We start from the raw sequence: 15,472 nt of genomic DNA on the forward strand, positions 1-15,472 counted from the left end.
TTTGTCTTTTGACTTCGGGAAATAATTCCATGAGGAAAATGAGCAACTTTAAATTCCATCATTTTTCCCTCGAAGTATGTTAGTATGTTAGTAAAATATGTAAGAATAGGAAAGAGAGTCTCAGACATTATGTGGTGATAGGCCTGGAAGGGACCTCAAATATTGCTTAGCCCAACACTCTTGAGTTCCGGCTGTGAGTACCTGGTGTGAAACAGGACACAAGCCTCCGGATCTCTGTTCCCAGACCCTCTTCATCTTACTAGGTTGCTGCTCCTGAGTAATGTTTAAGTACTGAAAGGATTGAAAGTCAGAGTGTTACTTGTTTCAGACGTGTCTGACTCTCTGCAAGTCCGTGGGCTGTAGCCCACCTGGCTCCTCTGTCCATGGAGTTCTCCAGGCAAGCATACTGGAGTGGGTTGCCAGTCCCTTCTCCAGGGGATGTTCCCAACCCAGGGATCGAACCTGGGACCCAGGTCTCCCATTTGCAGGCAGATTCTTTACCATCTGAGCCACCAGGGAAGTCCTGGTGATTACCTGTAAGGGAAATTCTTTATCTGCAGATATCAGTGCCGGCTGAGTTTTGCTCCTGATGTAAAATGCTACCAACATAGCCCATTTCTGTCCAAAGAGCTCCCTTATTCCCACATTATTTCATGATTGTGTGTATATGCTCAGTCGCTCAAACGTGTCCAACTCTTTGTGACCCCATGGACTGTAATCCATCAAGCTCTTCTGTCCATGGGATTTCCCATGCAAGAATACTAGAGTGGGCTGCCATTTCGAAATCTCCACCAGGGGCTCTGACTCAGGGATTGAACCTGCATTTCATGTGTTGGCAGGCAGATTCTAGCCCTTATTTCATGACTATGAGGCCCAAAACTGCCACAGAAGTTAAATGGTCATTGACTCTTCTTTATAGCACCTGGATATTTGTTTTCGTTTTTTGGCCATGCCTTGTGGCTTGCAGGATCTTAGTTCCCTGACCAGGGATTGAACCCAGGCCATGGCAGTGAAAGTGCCAAGGCCTAACTACTGGACCACTGGGGAATTCCCTAGAAAGTCCTTTTAAACCAGTAGTGTATCGGCTGGCTTTTCAAACTGCGACAGCTAAAGATTCACCAGAAACATGAAATGGAGACTAATCAGAACCATAAATCTTCCCACCGGAGAGTTCTCTATTCCCTATTAACAGGGAGTGCTAAATTCTATCTGCCCAGTGATAGATTTTATTCCTATGCCTCAGCCTTCTTTCTCATTTGATAGATGACTGTGTTCTTTTACATATAAACTCCTATGAATTAGCAGTTGAGTTTTTTTGGGGGGTAGGGGGTGGATCATTTTATGCTTATTGAATTATATATCCATTTAATGCACACCTTTTGCTTCATGTGGTTTTGCTAGTAGAATGCCACGTGAAAGGAATTTTCAAGAGCACAAAGGACTTTGTGCTTTTTCCTCATCATTTTTTAAAAAGATTCCACCTCCAAAACTTTACTCCTGGTTATTTTTAGGAGGGTTATTGAAACCTCTTAGCAGTTTAAGTTCCTTCCATTTTTCCTTCTGACTTATTACCAACAGTAATATTCTGCATTCTAGCCAGGTTCTCCCAGCTCTGAGACATTTCAGATGTCTTAGTTTTGACAAAACTCTATTTTCTTCCAGTTTGATCCCTTTCAAAATATTAGGCACTTCAAATATTATTGCTTTTGAGTTCTTTATTTTTGCACTGTGAAAAGAAATGTATGCAGTGGGACTCAAAGTCACAGAAGTTAGTTTATTTAATTTTTAGAGACTGAATTGAAGCATGCTTTATTTACATAGATTATTTTAAAATCAGCTTTTACAAAACATAAAGACCAGATCTTAGACAACATGAAGAGATTCCATTAGTGATTACTAAGTCGTTTGATATTCCACTGCTTCCTCTTACTTGGAACAGTTGGGTTTATTGATAAAGTAAAGCAGTCTGATCATTATGACAATAATGTACAAAATCTAGGCTTTTTGCACTATTATGCAAAACATGCAGTGAAAGTGAATATTGCATTTATGTGATTACATTTTAATGGTATATAAAACTGCTATGACTTTTGCATTAAAAGCAAAAGGCACCCTCTAATAATTACTCTTTATTTGGTGAGCATTTTCTAAGTGTTGGCAATAGGCCAATACCTGGAATTCATGATCGCATGTGATCTTCATAAGATCCTCAGCAAGAGGGAGTATTTTTATTATTATCCCCACATTAAAGAGGAGGGAGAAAAAAGGCAGAGAAACATTATATAACTAGCTTAAGGTCACTCAGATACTGATGGAGAGGAATTTCCAGCCTTTGCACCCTATGAAGTTCTTAATTGCTTCATGATCTGTTCCATGTTCTATGAACTATATTTAACAGAAATGATGTGGGTTTTTTTTTTTAAGAACGAGGGCAAAAATGAAAGATAGATTCCTTTTAAGAGGCTTGTGGCAAGTGTTCACTAGCAAAATCTAAGCATTGTTCGTCAGAGCAACTGATGCTCTGATGATGAATCCTTCTTAATGCTAATGGGATTTTAGGTTTAGAATAAGTCATTATATACGATAATTCAGTTTTCTTCTTATGGTCCAAAATTATAATGAAATGTCTTTTTTTCCCCTTCTTTTTCTTCATGTAGTTGACCAAGGCCTAAGTCAGCCCCCAGATGACTCGTGCTTTGACCCCTACACGGTCTCCCATTATGCCGTTGGAGAGGAGTGGGAGCGACTGTCTGATTCTGGCTTTAAACTCTCCTGCCAGTGCTTGGGCTTTGGCAGTGGTCATTTCAGATGTGATTCATCTAGTGAGTAGCTTGCTTTGTCCATCTCCCGCAGTTCCACGCAATCGCACGGTGTGCCGGGAAGCATGTTTGGCAGACAAGGCTCTTCCAAACATGAAGCGAATGAGGGGAGACTGCTTGACTCAAAGTAACATTTTGCATCATATAAAAATGATGGGAAATTTTACTTGTTGAATATTGCTTCATCTCAAAGGTTGTATTTCAGTATGACTGTTAAACATTAATTTGCAATGGTAATATGATTTTTAAAATTTTCTTGTTAAATGAATAAAGTCAGGTTTGATGAGTCAAGTCTAATGAAGGGTAGCAGAGACACAAAGAAACCTCAAATCTCTTTTAATGTTTAGTGTTGAGCATGGTAAGAGATGAACATTTATACTCACAAACACTTTCTCAGTATGAACCAAGTACACACATATCTTAGTATATACACACACTTAACTCTTTCACATCTCCCCTACACAGATATCATACATACACATACACACATTGGATAGCTTGAACCTTGCCAAATAATCTAGAGAGTAAAGATGATCCATTTGTAGATAGTTAAGAATCAACTTCAGTTGAAAAATACTTGATTTTTAATTAATAAAGAGATTTTAATATTTTAAATTATGTTTTAGTTAAAATAATCCTAGGAATTGCTTATCATGCTTTGAGATTTAGTATTAGCATTTATGTCTTTGTTTTTAGGAGATATGATTATTGAAAACTGGTTTATTTTTATAGGTGTTAACCATTATGCCTTATAACATGCCTCCTACATACACATACAAAAATTGTATTCGGGAAAATACAACATAATAGAGTTTTTAAAGATCTTCAGAGTATTTTACTTGTGTATTTGAAATGGTTTAATTCAAACTGAAATATAAAAACAACTAATTTTTTCAATGCAGAACTACTATGCTTGACTGTTTGAAAACGAAAAGAGCAGTAGAAGTGTCTGTCATACTGCTGTTTTAGGAGTTGAAAGTTTTAACATTTGGTATCAATTAGGTGGTTTTGAATTTCTGAAACTGAATTGTTTTTAAGACTATGTATTTATTACCTATGTAAGTACTTAGGCGCAGTTGTCAGAGCAGAGCTGTAAGTTGATTTATGTGATTCTTTGGCTCAACTTACATATTTTTTTCCTAGATGTCCTAATTATTGAATAACATTTTAAAAGTTTTAGGAATGACTGATTTGTTGATAAAACAGAAGTCGTGTATGTTATATAAACTTCTGAAGTTTGTTTTTAGTAGAAACTTTGAAGATTAAAAGTAATCTTTTAAAAAAAAAGTCATCTTTTGTGTATAGGAGTTAAAGAATATATAACTGAATTTTAGATATTCCTTGGAACCAGTTTTATTTGTAGGAATGACAACCATGATTTATCATTATTTTTGTTTTTATTTTGATATTTAGGTTTATTCTTTCACTTTTCACATTTACAAGAAGCCAGCTGATCTTTACTTGTTGGTTAATTGAACTTTGTACCCAGGATCTCTGCAAATCCAAAAGTGACTTTTCATCTATGATCTATTCGTAAAAATCTACTCAAATCCTAGTTTAGCCTTCCCAATTTTAATCTTAATAGGGAGATGTCAAATGAAGGTCATTGACTATTCTTGTGAAATGATTATGATGGAATAAATTGGTTCTTAAAATGTCCAAGAAAATGTTAAGCTGCAAAGATATTTTACCAACCAAAAAAGTGGCTTGTCAGAGGAATCGTGACCTTCAACTTTCCTTACTACTCCTTCCAGATACTGGGCTTTGAAAATTCGGTGGCATGTCCCAGTACACTCAGCATCGTTTGAGTCAGAAATGCCAGTAACTCCTTGCCTCTGATTTTGCCCACCCCCCAGAATGGTGCCATGACAATGGAGTGAACTACAAGATTGGAGAGAAGTGGGATCGCCAGGGAGAGAATGGCCAGATGATGAGCTGCACGTGTCTTGGAAATGGAAAAGGAGAATTCAAGTGTGATCCTCGTACGTTGCCACAGATCATTTTTAGTGCCTTTTGAACACTCTCGCTTTTCATTACTAGGCTGTTAACTCTCATCCCTGGAAATGATTGACTTTAGATCTTAAGGAGTGAACAGTGGGTTTGTTAATCTTTTGATTTGGGAAAGCAGAGACAGGCTTCAAAAATGAGCCACAGTTTAATGTTATTGTAGGGCACTTTAGTACTTCTCCGACCTGAGTATTTTGACTATAATCTGCAGTGAAATGTTACAAGAAAGCTTTACAAGTCTTTGGATTCAGCTTTTAAAATATGATCTGTCTTGGCATTGAACTTTTTCTGGTTCATTATATCTAGTCTTTGGAAATACTGCCCTAAGATCTGTACAGTGGTACCTCTTGTATGGATGATTGCTATTAACACATGGGATGTGGGCTGTGATGATACAAACTTAGGAAACAAAACAGAACCCACCCTCATAGAGGGATCAAGTCTGTATTATTGTTATCGGTCTTGTAAACACTTCTGACTTGTATGTCTGCGTAGATGAGGCCACGTGCTATGACGATGGGAAGACTTACCACGTGGGAGAACAGTGGCAGAAGGAGTATCTTGGTGCCATTTGCTCCTGCACATGCTTTGGAGGCCAGCGGGTAAGACCAGATAGTCCAGGCTCCTTGCTATTTAGATAAGGGGGGAAGCTTCTGTGCTAATGATTGAGAGTTACACTTCCTATGGGTGCCCATTTCCTGCTGGCACATAAGACTACTGCATACCCCTTTCCAGTCCTCCCCTTTCTCGGCAACCTCAGCCTGTCCCTCACACCTGCTATTCTCAGACTGCCTCCGTTCTTCAGCAACTGAAGTGTTAAATGTTTGGGGAGCACTAGGCCTCCTGCTCCATTCTGATGGGCAGGTGGCCCGTGACACTGCTGTTAAATATTCTGAATAATACCCAGATCTTAGAAAATATCGCTTCTTTGTACCCTCCGTTAATCCCAAATAGATGCCTACCATAGGTCTGGTGCTGTGCTCAGGAATATGGGACAAATGAAAAGAGTGAAAGATGGTTCTGGATCTTAACAGTATAGTTGGAGGCATTAAATTAGCATACACTGAAAGTTGGGATGAGTAAGTCAGGTTCTGAGTGGGTCTGACAAATCTAGCTCCCAGGTAGGCTGATGTCAGCAGGCGAGGTTTGGTGGAAAAGAGAATTATGAACTGGCTGCGGTTTAGGATGAGCAAATTGTGGTAGAGGGAGCAGGGAAGCAGAGAGATCACCCCTCCTGGGATGGCAAGGAGCTGGCGCGGGTGGGCTCTGGGGAAATCACCCCCTGCCTGTTGTCAGTGCTAAGACATTAAATGGGAAGAAGTGGGGGCCACTTATGGAGGGCCTTGCAAGGCCATTATTTATGCCAGTACTTCTCAACCATTTCTAGTCTGTGTCTTACTTCAGTATAACAAAAAAGTCCTGTTCTTTCCTCTAATCTTCAAAATCTCAAAATAAAACGCCTTTGAAACTCACATAAAAGCAATGGAACATAACATTCCTTTACTTTCAATGAAAACATACCCTCCCAACAGCTTTTTCAAATTCTGGTACCTCAAGAACATGCTCACACTCCTGGGTAGGACTCACCAGTTGCTGCCTTTGGTATTAGCCAGTTGCAGGTACCCAAGAAGAAAGGGAATGTGATGGAAGACGGGTTTTTTTTTTTTTTTTTTAGGAAGATTAAACTGGCAGCAGGGAAGGGTCATCAGGAGTCTGGCTGAGGGCAGCCCCTGGAAGCTACTCTGATCTTATCTCACCAGTTGTAGCTGGGGAGAGGGGAAGTCTTGGTACATGTATAAAGATCACAGAACCTAGTCATTTCTAGTCACGTGCTCAGTGTATAAATGTGTGCTGGTAGGTGAATTTGTTGTGCAGTCAGTTTTGGTCTCACTTTAGACTCTGCCTCTTGATTTATGCACATAAAATCTTTCATGTGTGATACCTGTTCTAAAGCAAGTGCTAACTGAAACACTAGAGACAGGAGTGGGTACTATTACATCATTTATATGAAAGCAAGATTCACTGATTCTATAATAGGTATTTACCTGTATTGTCTTAGTAATGTATTTTGGGAATATGCTTTAAATGGAGAAATATGTCTGAAATACTTAACTGGCAATATAAAAAAGAAAGTGATCGTATTATTTAGGATTTTTCGGATTATAAGGCAAAAAGCCCAACTCAGGTTAATTTAGGCAAAAGGCGGCTCACTTGACTGGAAAGTCCCAGGACCTTCCAGTGACAGAACATGACTGGTACTCACCCAGCTGGGTGGCAGGTCCCTGTGATTTTCAGGCTCCTCACAGCCAGTCCTTTCTCTGGGTCTCTTTACCCTTCCCTGTAAAATAAGGGTGTCTGTCCAAGTGATCTTACATCCTTTTTAAAAGCTCTGGGATTCTAAGAAAACCTCTCCCATCTAGTGTGGAAAACTTATTAAGAAAGTCAGGAGTGGAATGAGCCTTAGCAGATGGTGCCCAGGTGGTGCTGGTGGTAAAGAACCTACCTACCAATGCAGGAAACACGAGAGACACGGATTCGATCTCTGGGTTGGGAAGATCCCCTGGAGAAGGAAATGGCAGTCCACTCCAGTATTTTCGCCTGGAGAATCCCATGGACAGAGGAGCCTGGCGGCTGTAGTCCATAGGGTCGCAGAGAGTCGGACACGACTGAAGCGACCTAGCACACATGGGAGTTTATAGGACATTTCAGGAAAAAGGAAAAGCATAAACAAAGGCAGCTGTACAATGTGAGAAACCGGCCAAAATGCATTCTCTGAGTTATAAATGCATGAAATCATCATCAACGCTTCCTTTATGATTAACTGCGTGTATTCTGCCAGCTTGAGCACTGAAATTCTTTGACACAAGCACTAAATTGCGATGTTCTTGTGTTATCCTAAACCTCTTCTAACTTAACGCCTCTGCTGTCTCAGGGCTGGCGCTGTGACAACTGCCGCAGGCCAGGGGCTGAACCGGGTAACGAAGGCTCCACTGGCCACTCCTACAACCAGTATTCCCAGAGATACCATCAGAGAACAAACACTGTAAGTGCACTGGCACCCTGCCTGTTTCTCCTTAAAAGGCGATTAGGCATGTAGGAGGGAGTCTCTTTCTGTAGGCACTGTTCTTCTGAACGAACCAAATTTTTAAACACTCTTTTAAATGACTTAAGAGGAGAATACGGTATTCTGTAGCATAATGTGGGTTCTCTTGAGCATCTCCTGTTGCCCAGTGTATAGCTAAGTGCTTAAAGCTAGAAGTATTCTCCCATCTGTAAGTAACTGTCAGAGAAGCCACCCTTTCCCTTTTCTCTTCTGTAGGCTTTACAGGATTTGCTGTTGATTTTTCTTCTTTCTCCTATTTTCACAGAATGTCAACTGCCCAATTGAGTGCTTCATGCCTTTGGATGTACAGGCTGACAGAGAAGATTCCCGAGAGTAATATTTCCAGCCCAGAGAAACAAGCGTGGCTCTCTGCCAAGGTCCATCCCAACTGGAGTGTTGTTAGCAGACCCCATGTTAGTGTGTGTCTTTCTTAAGCCCTTTGCTCTGGAGTCACTTCTCCAGCTTCAGCTCAACTCACAGCTTCTCCAAGCATCACCCTGGGAGTGTTTTGAGACTTTTCTCATACATGGGAGCAGTAGGTTATCTATTCTCCAAAATATTCGATGCCGCTCAGTATTTTTAATGAAGTGATTTTTAACTTGTGATTTGGATTGGGATCCATAGGGAAGCACATGCACCAACCAAGATACAAAATGTCTTGAAATGATATTACCAAAATTTTAAGTAGGAAAGTTACCTGAACACTTCTGCTTCCACTTAACTGTCTGGCCCGAAATATTGTAGGAACAGCATGTCCTTGTTACTGTGGTATTCAGAACAGCCACAGTAGTCATTTTTTCCAAGTGATTCTAGTAATTGCCTAGAAATATCTTTTTCTTACCTGTTATTTATCAATTTTTCCCAATATTTTTATATGGAAAAAAATTGTATTGAAGACACTTAGTATGCAGTTGATAAGAGGAATTTGGTCTAATTATGGTTGGTGATTATTTTTTATACTGTATGTGCCAAAGCTTTACTACTGTGGAAAGACAACCATTTAATAAAAGATTTACATTCCATAACTTGAATATTGTGTCTTCTTTTTTACATAAATTGGGGGGTGGGGTGGGTAGGAGGGGCGGATTTCCCTGGTGGCCTAGTGACTAAGAATCTGCCTTCCAATGCAGGGGAGACAGGTTTGATCCCTGGTTGGGAAACTAAGAGGCCACATGCCATGGGGCAACTAAGTCCGTGTGCCAAAACAAAAGATCCTGCATGCTGCAACTAAGACCCGATGCACCCTAAAAGAAAGAACTTCAGGGGGAAGATAAAGAATCCACCTGAATGTTTTTTTTTCTTTGTTACTCATCAAACATTTGAAAACCTATGTCCATGGCTCTAAATTTTGGTGATTTTTTAGGCACTCTAAATTAAGGTGCCTCATTAGCACAGTAGGTAGCACGTCAGTCTCATACATTTTGGTGATTTAAATACAAGCTTTGCTAAGTCTGTCACTCCCTAAACCCAGATTCGGTCTTGTCATTTTATTTCTTCCAGTGTTGGAGATAATTTTATATTTTCCACTTTACCAGATTTAGGTGGATTCAAATACTTATTTAACTTGCTAGCTAGCTCTTCAGAGTATAATTGAAATAACCTTTTCACTGTTCTTTTCTAACCATTATAATTCTCTCCTCTTTCCCACTTCCTTTCTGTCCTTCATTAAATAAACATCTATTCAAAGAGGGAATATAAGGGAAAGAAAAAGATGACTGAGGTGTTCAAACTACTTAAATCACATGGCCTAGAGGAGTCTAGTCTTAGAGAAGCACTGTGGTGTAATAACCTCAATCCAACTTATCTTAATTCCTGCCAGCTGACCCTGAAGTGCCCAGATGAACAAAGTTTGTATTGTCCTGGTCTGGAAAGGCTATTTCTTTTCAGTTTAACTTTGAGGAACCCACAAAACTTTGAGATTATATCTGGCATCTAGAATAGTAAAACAGCAGCATTGGAAATAAATTAGTAAATAGTAAAAGATTAGTAATTCATAATATACAAGACATGGAAAATACTTTTTAATGCACCATTGTGCAATGAAATATTTCAAGAAACACCTGGCAATGAATATTAAGACTAAATACAGAAAGAGATTTTCTCAGGGTTCATTTGTTTAAAAAACCAAAACCTCATGTTGGAATAGGTTTATAGTATAGTTTACAAACTATTGCCATTTAGCATCTCATTTGGGAGAGGTTTTATGGTCTAATTTTACAGAGACTCCAGCTCAGATGAGTCCTAAGCAGGATACAGACTGCACACTTCTGATTAACATCACTAAATGTACAGCTTTGTCAAGCCAGTAGTTACCAAGATAGCTGCACTGTACTTGTGAAAGGAAAAATCATCCAGTAAGAACAGATCACAGTGATATTAAATGACTGTCCCGCATACGTGACTCATCAGTGCTTATGGAGAGAGAAATGTGACCCAGTACAAATCTGCACATGGTGTAAGGGGAAACCCCACTGTAGACTCACTAAAGAGAAAGTGCCTGTTGCCTCCATCTTTAAGAAGTGAAGAGGCCCAGGTACCGCACTAGTGAAAGTCTGCTCCTCAGCTCCATCCTGCTGAAAACTCTTTGCATTTAAAAAAATAAGGAAGAGGCTTCCCTAGTCCAGTGGCTAAGAATGTGCCTTGCAATGCAGGGGACATGGGTTCTATCCCTGGTCCGGGAAGATCCCACATGCTGCAGAGCAATGAAGTCCTCACGCCACAACTACGGAGCCTGTGTCCTGGAGACTGGGCCGCAACTGCTGAAGCCCATGAACCCTAAAGTCCGTGCTCCACAAGGGAGGCCACTGCAGTGAGAAGCCTAACACCTCAACTAGAGAGGAGCCCCCAACTCTCTGCAACTAGAAAGACTGAAAGCAGACAAAAATAAATAAATAAATAAATTACTTTAAAAATAAAAAAAAAAGGAGGGACTTCCCTAGCTGTGCAGTGGTTAAGACGACACACTCCCATTGCAGGAGATGCAGGTTCAAGCCCCACTTGGGGAACTAAGATCTGATATGCCACTTGGCATGGTCAAAAATTAAAGTCAGTTGAGACTGACTTGGCCTTAAACTACTTATCTGATGACAAGCCTAAAACTGTTTTTCCCAATGTGCATTTAAGTAAATCCAACTGGACTATATTAATTAAATGCATAGTGAGCCTGTCAACAACCTGCACATTGAAATATAAAATCTGAAATTTCCACATTTAAGACTAAAAAAAGCACCACCTTTTCCAAAACGCCTGCTAGATTCTCAAAAGCAATATACTAAACTTACAAACGGAGTTATTTCAATAGTGAGTCAGCAACTACATTTAGATAATCAGAACAAATTAAACAAAATCAGTGGCCTTTTATGTGTTGGTATCACAATGCAAAATGGTAAAACTTTCTTGTTTACTGCTTTTCAGCAAAATCATTCAAACACAAGGATTCCCAAAGATCTTTTACAGTTTTTACTGACCTATGTTACTGTTGCCCCTGAGAACAGTCTTAAGTAGGCCAGATTGAAAGGGCATAATGAAAATACCAATCTGGATATAGGCAAGAAATTGGCAATTCAAGCAAAATCAGATAAAAGTTGTAAATGTATCAGACTTAAAAAAGAAAAATTGCAGTTTTGAAGTTATACTTTGTCTTGCTGCACTTGATTTGTAAGAAAACTTCTTGCGTATTTTTGTTGTTTTCAGCTTTAATGACCTGAGTGAATTATGCAAGTTAATGGGTATAACAATATCACTACATTTCTTGGTGGCTCAAAAAAATAATTTGCCTGCAATGCAGGAGACCCGGGTTCAAACCCTGGGTTGGGAGGATCCCCTGAAGAAAATGGCAACCCACTTCAGTATTCTTGCCTGGAAACAGCATGGACAAAGGAGCCTGGTGGGCTACGTCCACGGGGACGCAAAGATTCAGATATGACTGAGTGACCAACACTGATGACATAAGCCTGTAAGGCAGATATTCTGCGGAGGTGAAAAAAGAAATGATCAAGTGGAAATTACAAGTATAGGAAGTGACTTTTCCATTTAATTATATTTCCACCGAAAATTCTATTCCATTTCTAGTTGTATGAAACTCATTAAAGTGATTAAGAAACAACACGCCAGCACATTTAAGTGCTGAAATTGCTTCCCATTCAGTCAACTCCCATCACTGCAGCAGGAAGAATGGCAAGATCCAATTAAAAAAACCCATTTTCAGCAGATAACGTTTCAACCATTAAAAAAAAAAATCAGTCTTGGGACTTCTCATGTTTGGGGACATTTAAAGATAACCACATAGGCTGATAAAGCAGGTACAGCACAAAAATGACCTTGCCCTAGATTTTTCAGACTAAGAAAGTTATTTTTAAAGAGTATATATGGCAGTAATATTGGAGATGGAAATTATTATCATTGCCATATCATCCTATTTCATATCCTCATTAAAATAAGAGACTCAATTATTAAATTACAAACAAAAATCTATATAAATTACAGAGGAAGTGAAGAGAATACTGTAAGTAATAAAATAGCAAGAGAAATGATGCTTCAGCTGAAAGCCCCAAATGGGAAATTCATTTTTTAACATTCCTCAGTAAAGTTAGGTATGAGATATTAAAGCATGTTTTACATTTCCTTGAATCTTCTTTACTTACTCTTTAGAGACTAAAAGTTTTAGCAATCTTAGGAGCCAAATTTATCCTAAAATGGCTCTTGTGTGGAGCCTCCAAAGGCCTGAAGTTACTAACTTTGTTTGGAGGTGGCCAGCATAGGGGGACTGTCAGCACCCTGCAAGGGTTGGGGTCGGAATCACCCATCCTGCAGCCTGACCATCCCAGCAGACTGGCCTTGGGGAAAAAACACCGCAGGCCAAGGGTGCACCCAGGGAGCTAGCTCTTTGCATCACATTACCTCGGAAACCATCATTTATTTCCAGAAAGAAACACTGTCTCTGCCAGGAGACTGCTGGACAGGATTTTACAATGAAGCCTGCTGCGCTGTATAATTCTGCATTAGCTGTAATATGTGGAGCCAAGTGCTGATCATGTCACTTTGCTGGAGAAATTGGAACCCTTACATACACTGCTCGTGGAAAAGTAAAAAGAGTGCAGCTGCTGTGGAAAACAGTAGTGGTTCCTTAAAAAGCTAAATCATCAGACTTTTCTGATGGCCCAGTGGTTAAGAATCCTTCTGCCAATGCAGGGGACATGAGTGTGATCCCAGGTCTGGAAGGACTCCATATACCGTGGGGCAACTAAACCCATGCACCCCAACCACTGAACCCTCACGCCCTAGAGCCTGTGTGCTGCAACGAGAAGCCGCCGCAATAAGAAGCTCGTACACTCTTAACTAGAGGAAGCCCTCACACAGTAACAAAGACCCAGCCAAAAATAAATCAATTAATTAGAAAAAAAAGCTAACTTTTGGGTTATCACATGACCCAGCATTTCTACTCCTATGTATATACCCAAGAGAACTGAAAACATGTGCTCACATAAAAACTTGTACATAAATGTTCATACCACCGTTTTTCATCCAAACAGTGGAAACAACTCAAATGTCCATCAACTGATGAATGAAAAAACAACATGTGGTATATTCAAATAATGGAATACTATTGGATCATAAAAAGGAATGAAGTACTCATATACACTATGTCATGAATCTTAAAAACACGATAAATGAAGGAAGTCAGGCACAAAGGACCACATGATGTATGGTTCCATTTATACACAATGTCCAGAATAAGCAAACTAATAGAGACAGAGAGTATACTAATGGTTACCAGAGAGAGAGAAGAATAGAAAATAGTTGGCAATCAGAATGTGCCTTCTTTTTGGGGTGATGGAAATGTTCTAGAATAGTGGTGATGGCTCTACAACTTTATGAATATACTAAAAATCACTGATTTACACAATTTTAAAAGTTTAAAATGATAAATTTTATATGTGCATTTTATTTCAATGGATAAAATGGCACTTTAGTTACAGAAAGCCTCCTTAATATCCTGTTGCTTATTGGTAATATTATCAAGGCTGTCACCCCAGAATCATATCCCTGCCCCTCCCTCAAATGGAGACCAATTACTCTTATCTAAGTTTTAGAAGGAAGTTGCAAACAGAAAAAACAAAAACTGTTTAGAGTCACCTAGTCCCAAAATGGTGACATATCTGACTTCCACTAGCCCTGGAGTCTTGCAAAATGCTAATAAAATTATAATATATTAGCAAATGCTGACACATCCACCAGCACCCATACGAATTGAGAAGGGGTACTGCATTGGTCTCCAGATCCAAACCAAAGCCTTGTCCTTGGATCAGTTCAGTTCTGTCGCTCAGTCATGTCCAACTCTTTGCCACCCCATGGACTGCGGCACACCAGGCCTCCCTGTCCATCACCAACTCCCAGAGTTTACTCAAACTCATGTCCATTGAGGTGGTGATGCTATCCAACCATCTCATCCTCTGTCATCCCCTTCTCTTGCCTTTAATCTTTCCCAGCATCAGGGTCTTTTCCAATGAGTCAGTTCTTTGCATCAGGTGGCCAAAGTACTGGAGTTTCAGCTTCAGCATCAGTCCTTCCAATGAATACCCAGGACTGATCTCCTTTAGGATGGACTGGTTGGATCTCCTTGCAGTCCAAGGGACTCTCAAGAGTCTTCTCCAACACTGCAGTTCAAAAGCATCAATTCTTCCGGGCTCAGCTTTCTTTATAGTCCAACTCTCACATCCATACATGATTATTGGAAAAACCATAGCTTTGATTAGACGGACCTTTGTTGGCAAAGTAATATCTCTGCTTTTTATTTTTTTTTTGAAGAGAAGTATTACCAATATCTCTGCTTTTTAATATGCTGTCTAGGTTGGTCATAACTTTTCTTCCAAGGAGTAAGCATCTTTTAATTTCATGGCAGCAATCACCATCTGCAGTGATTTTTCGAGCCCCCCAAAATAAAGTCTGCCACTATTTCCACTGTTTCCTCCTGTTTGTCATGAAGTGACGGGACCAGATGCCATGATCTTAGTTTTCTGAATGCTGAGTTTTAAGCCAACTTTTTCACTCTCCTCTTTCACTTTCATCAAGGGGCTCTTTAGTTCTTCACTTTCTGTCGTAAGGGTGGTGTCATCTGCATATCTGAGGTTACTGATATTTTCCCCGGCAATCTTGATTCCAGCTTGTGCTTCATCCAGCCCAGTGTTTCTCATTAAATTAAATAAGTTAAATAAGCAGAGTGACAATACACAGCCTTGACATACTCCTTTCCCTATTTGAAACCAGTCTGTTGTTCTGTGTCCAGTTCTAACCTTTGCTTCCTGACCTGCACACAGATTTCTCAAGAGGCAGGTCAGGTGGTCAGGTGGCTCAGCTGGTAAAGAAATCTGCCTGCAATGCGGGAGACCTGGGTTCGATCCCTGGGTTGGGAGGATCCCCTGGGGAATGAAATGGCTATCCACTCCAGTATCTGGGCCTGGAGAATTCCATAAACGAGTGCTGTCCTTGGATAACTCACGAATATTCCTCCCCCTCTTTCCAATTCCCTCCCTTTTACCTTGAA

The 15,472-nt window shown here is 39.9% G+C and overlaps 2 protein-coding genes across 14 annotated transcripts in view; one reads left to right on the forward strand and one right to left on the reverse strand.

Moving 5' to 3' along the window:
• FN1 (fibronectin 1) overlaps nt 1-8,960 on the forward strand; it is a 69,785-nt gene extending 60,825 nt beyond the window's left edge. For all 12 annotated transcript variants that reach the window (XM_065930624.1, XM_065930630.1, XM_065930623.1 and 9 more), the window contains 5 exons: nt 2,658-2,822; nt 4,676-4,801; nt 5,322-5,428; nt 7,759-7,869; nt 8,195-8,960. In XM_065930624.1, coding sequence (XP_065786696.1) covers nt 2,658-2,822; nt 4,676-4,801; nt 5,322-5,428; nt 7,759-7,869; nt 8,195-8,266 — 581 coding nt within the window. In that variant the 3' untranslated portion in view covers nt 8,267-8,960. The remainder of the gene's footprint in view (nt 1-2,657; nt 2,823-4,675; nt 4,802-5,321; nt 5,429-7,758; nt 7,870-8,194) is intronic.
• Nucleotides 8,961-9,031: 71 nt separating this feature from the next.
• Nucleotides 9,032-15,472, reverse strand: part of ATIC (5-aminoimidazole-4-carboxamide ribonucleotide formyltransferase/IMP cyclohydrolase) — a 29,297-nt gene continuing 22,856 nt past the window's right edge. The window contains exon 17 of one of the 2 annotated variants that reach the window (XM_065930638.1): nt 9,032-9,173. The gene's annotated coding sequence lies outside the window, so the exon portion shown is untranslated. The remainder of the gene's footprint in view (nt 9,174-15,472) is intronic. The other variant, XM_065930637.1, reaches the window with a different exon arrangement.

The sequence above is a fragment of the Muntiacus reevesi genome, chromosome 3 (assembly GCF_963930625.1).
Source record: "Muntiacus reevesi chromosome 3, mMunRee1.1, whole genome shotgun sequence".
NCBI lineage: Eukaryota > Metazoa > Chordata > Mammalia > Artiodactyla > Cervidae > Muntiacus > Muntiacus reevesi.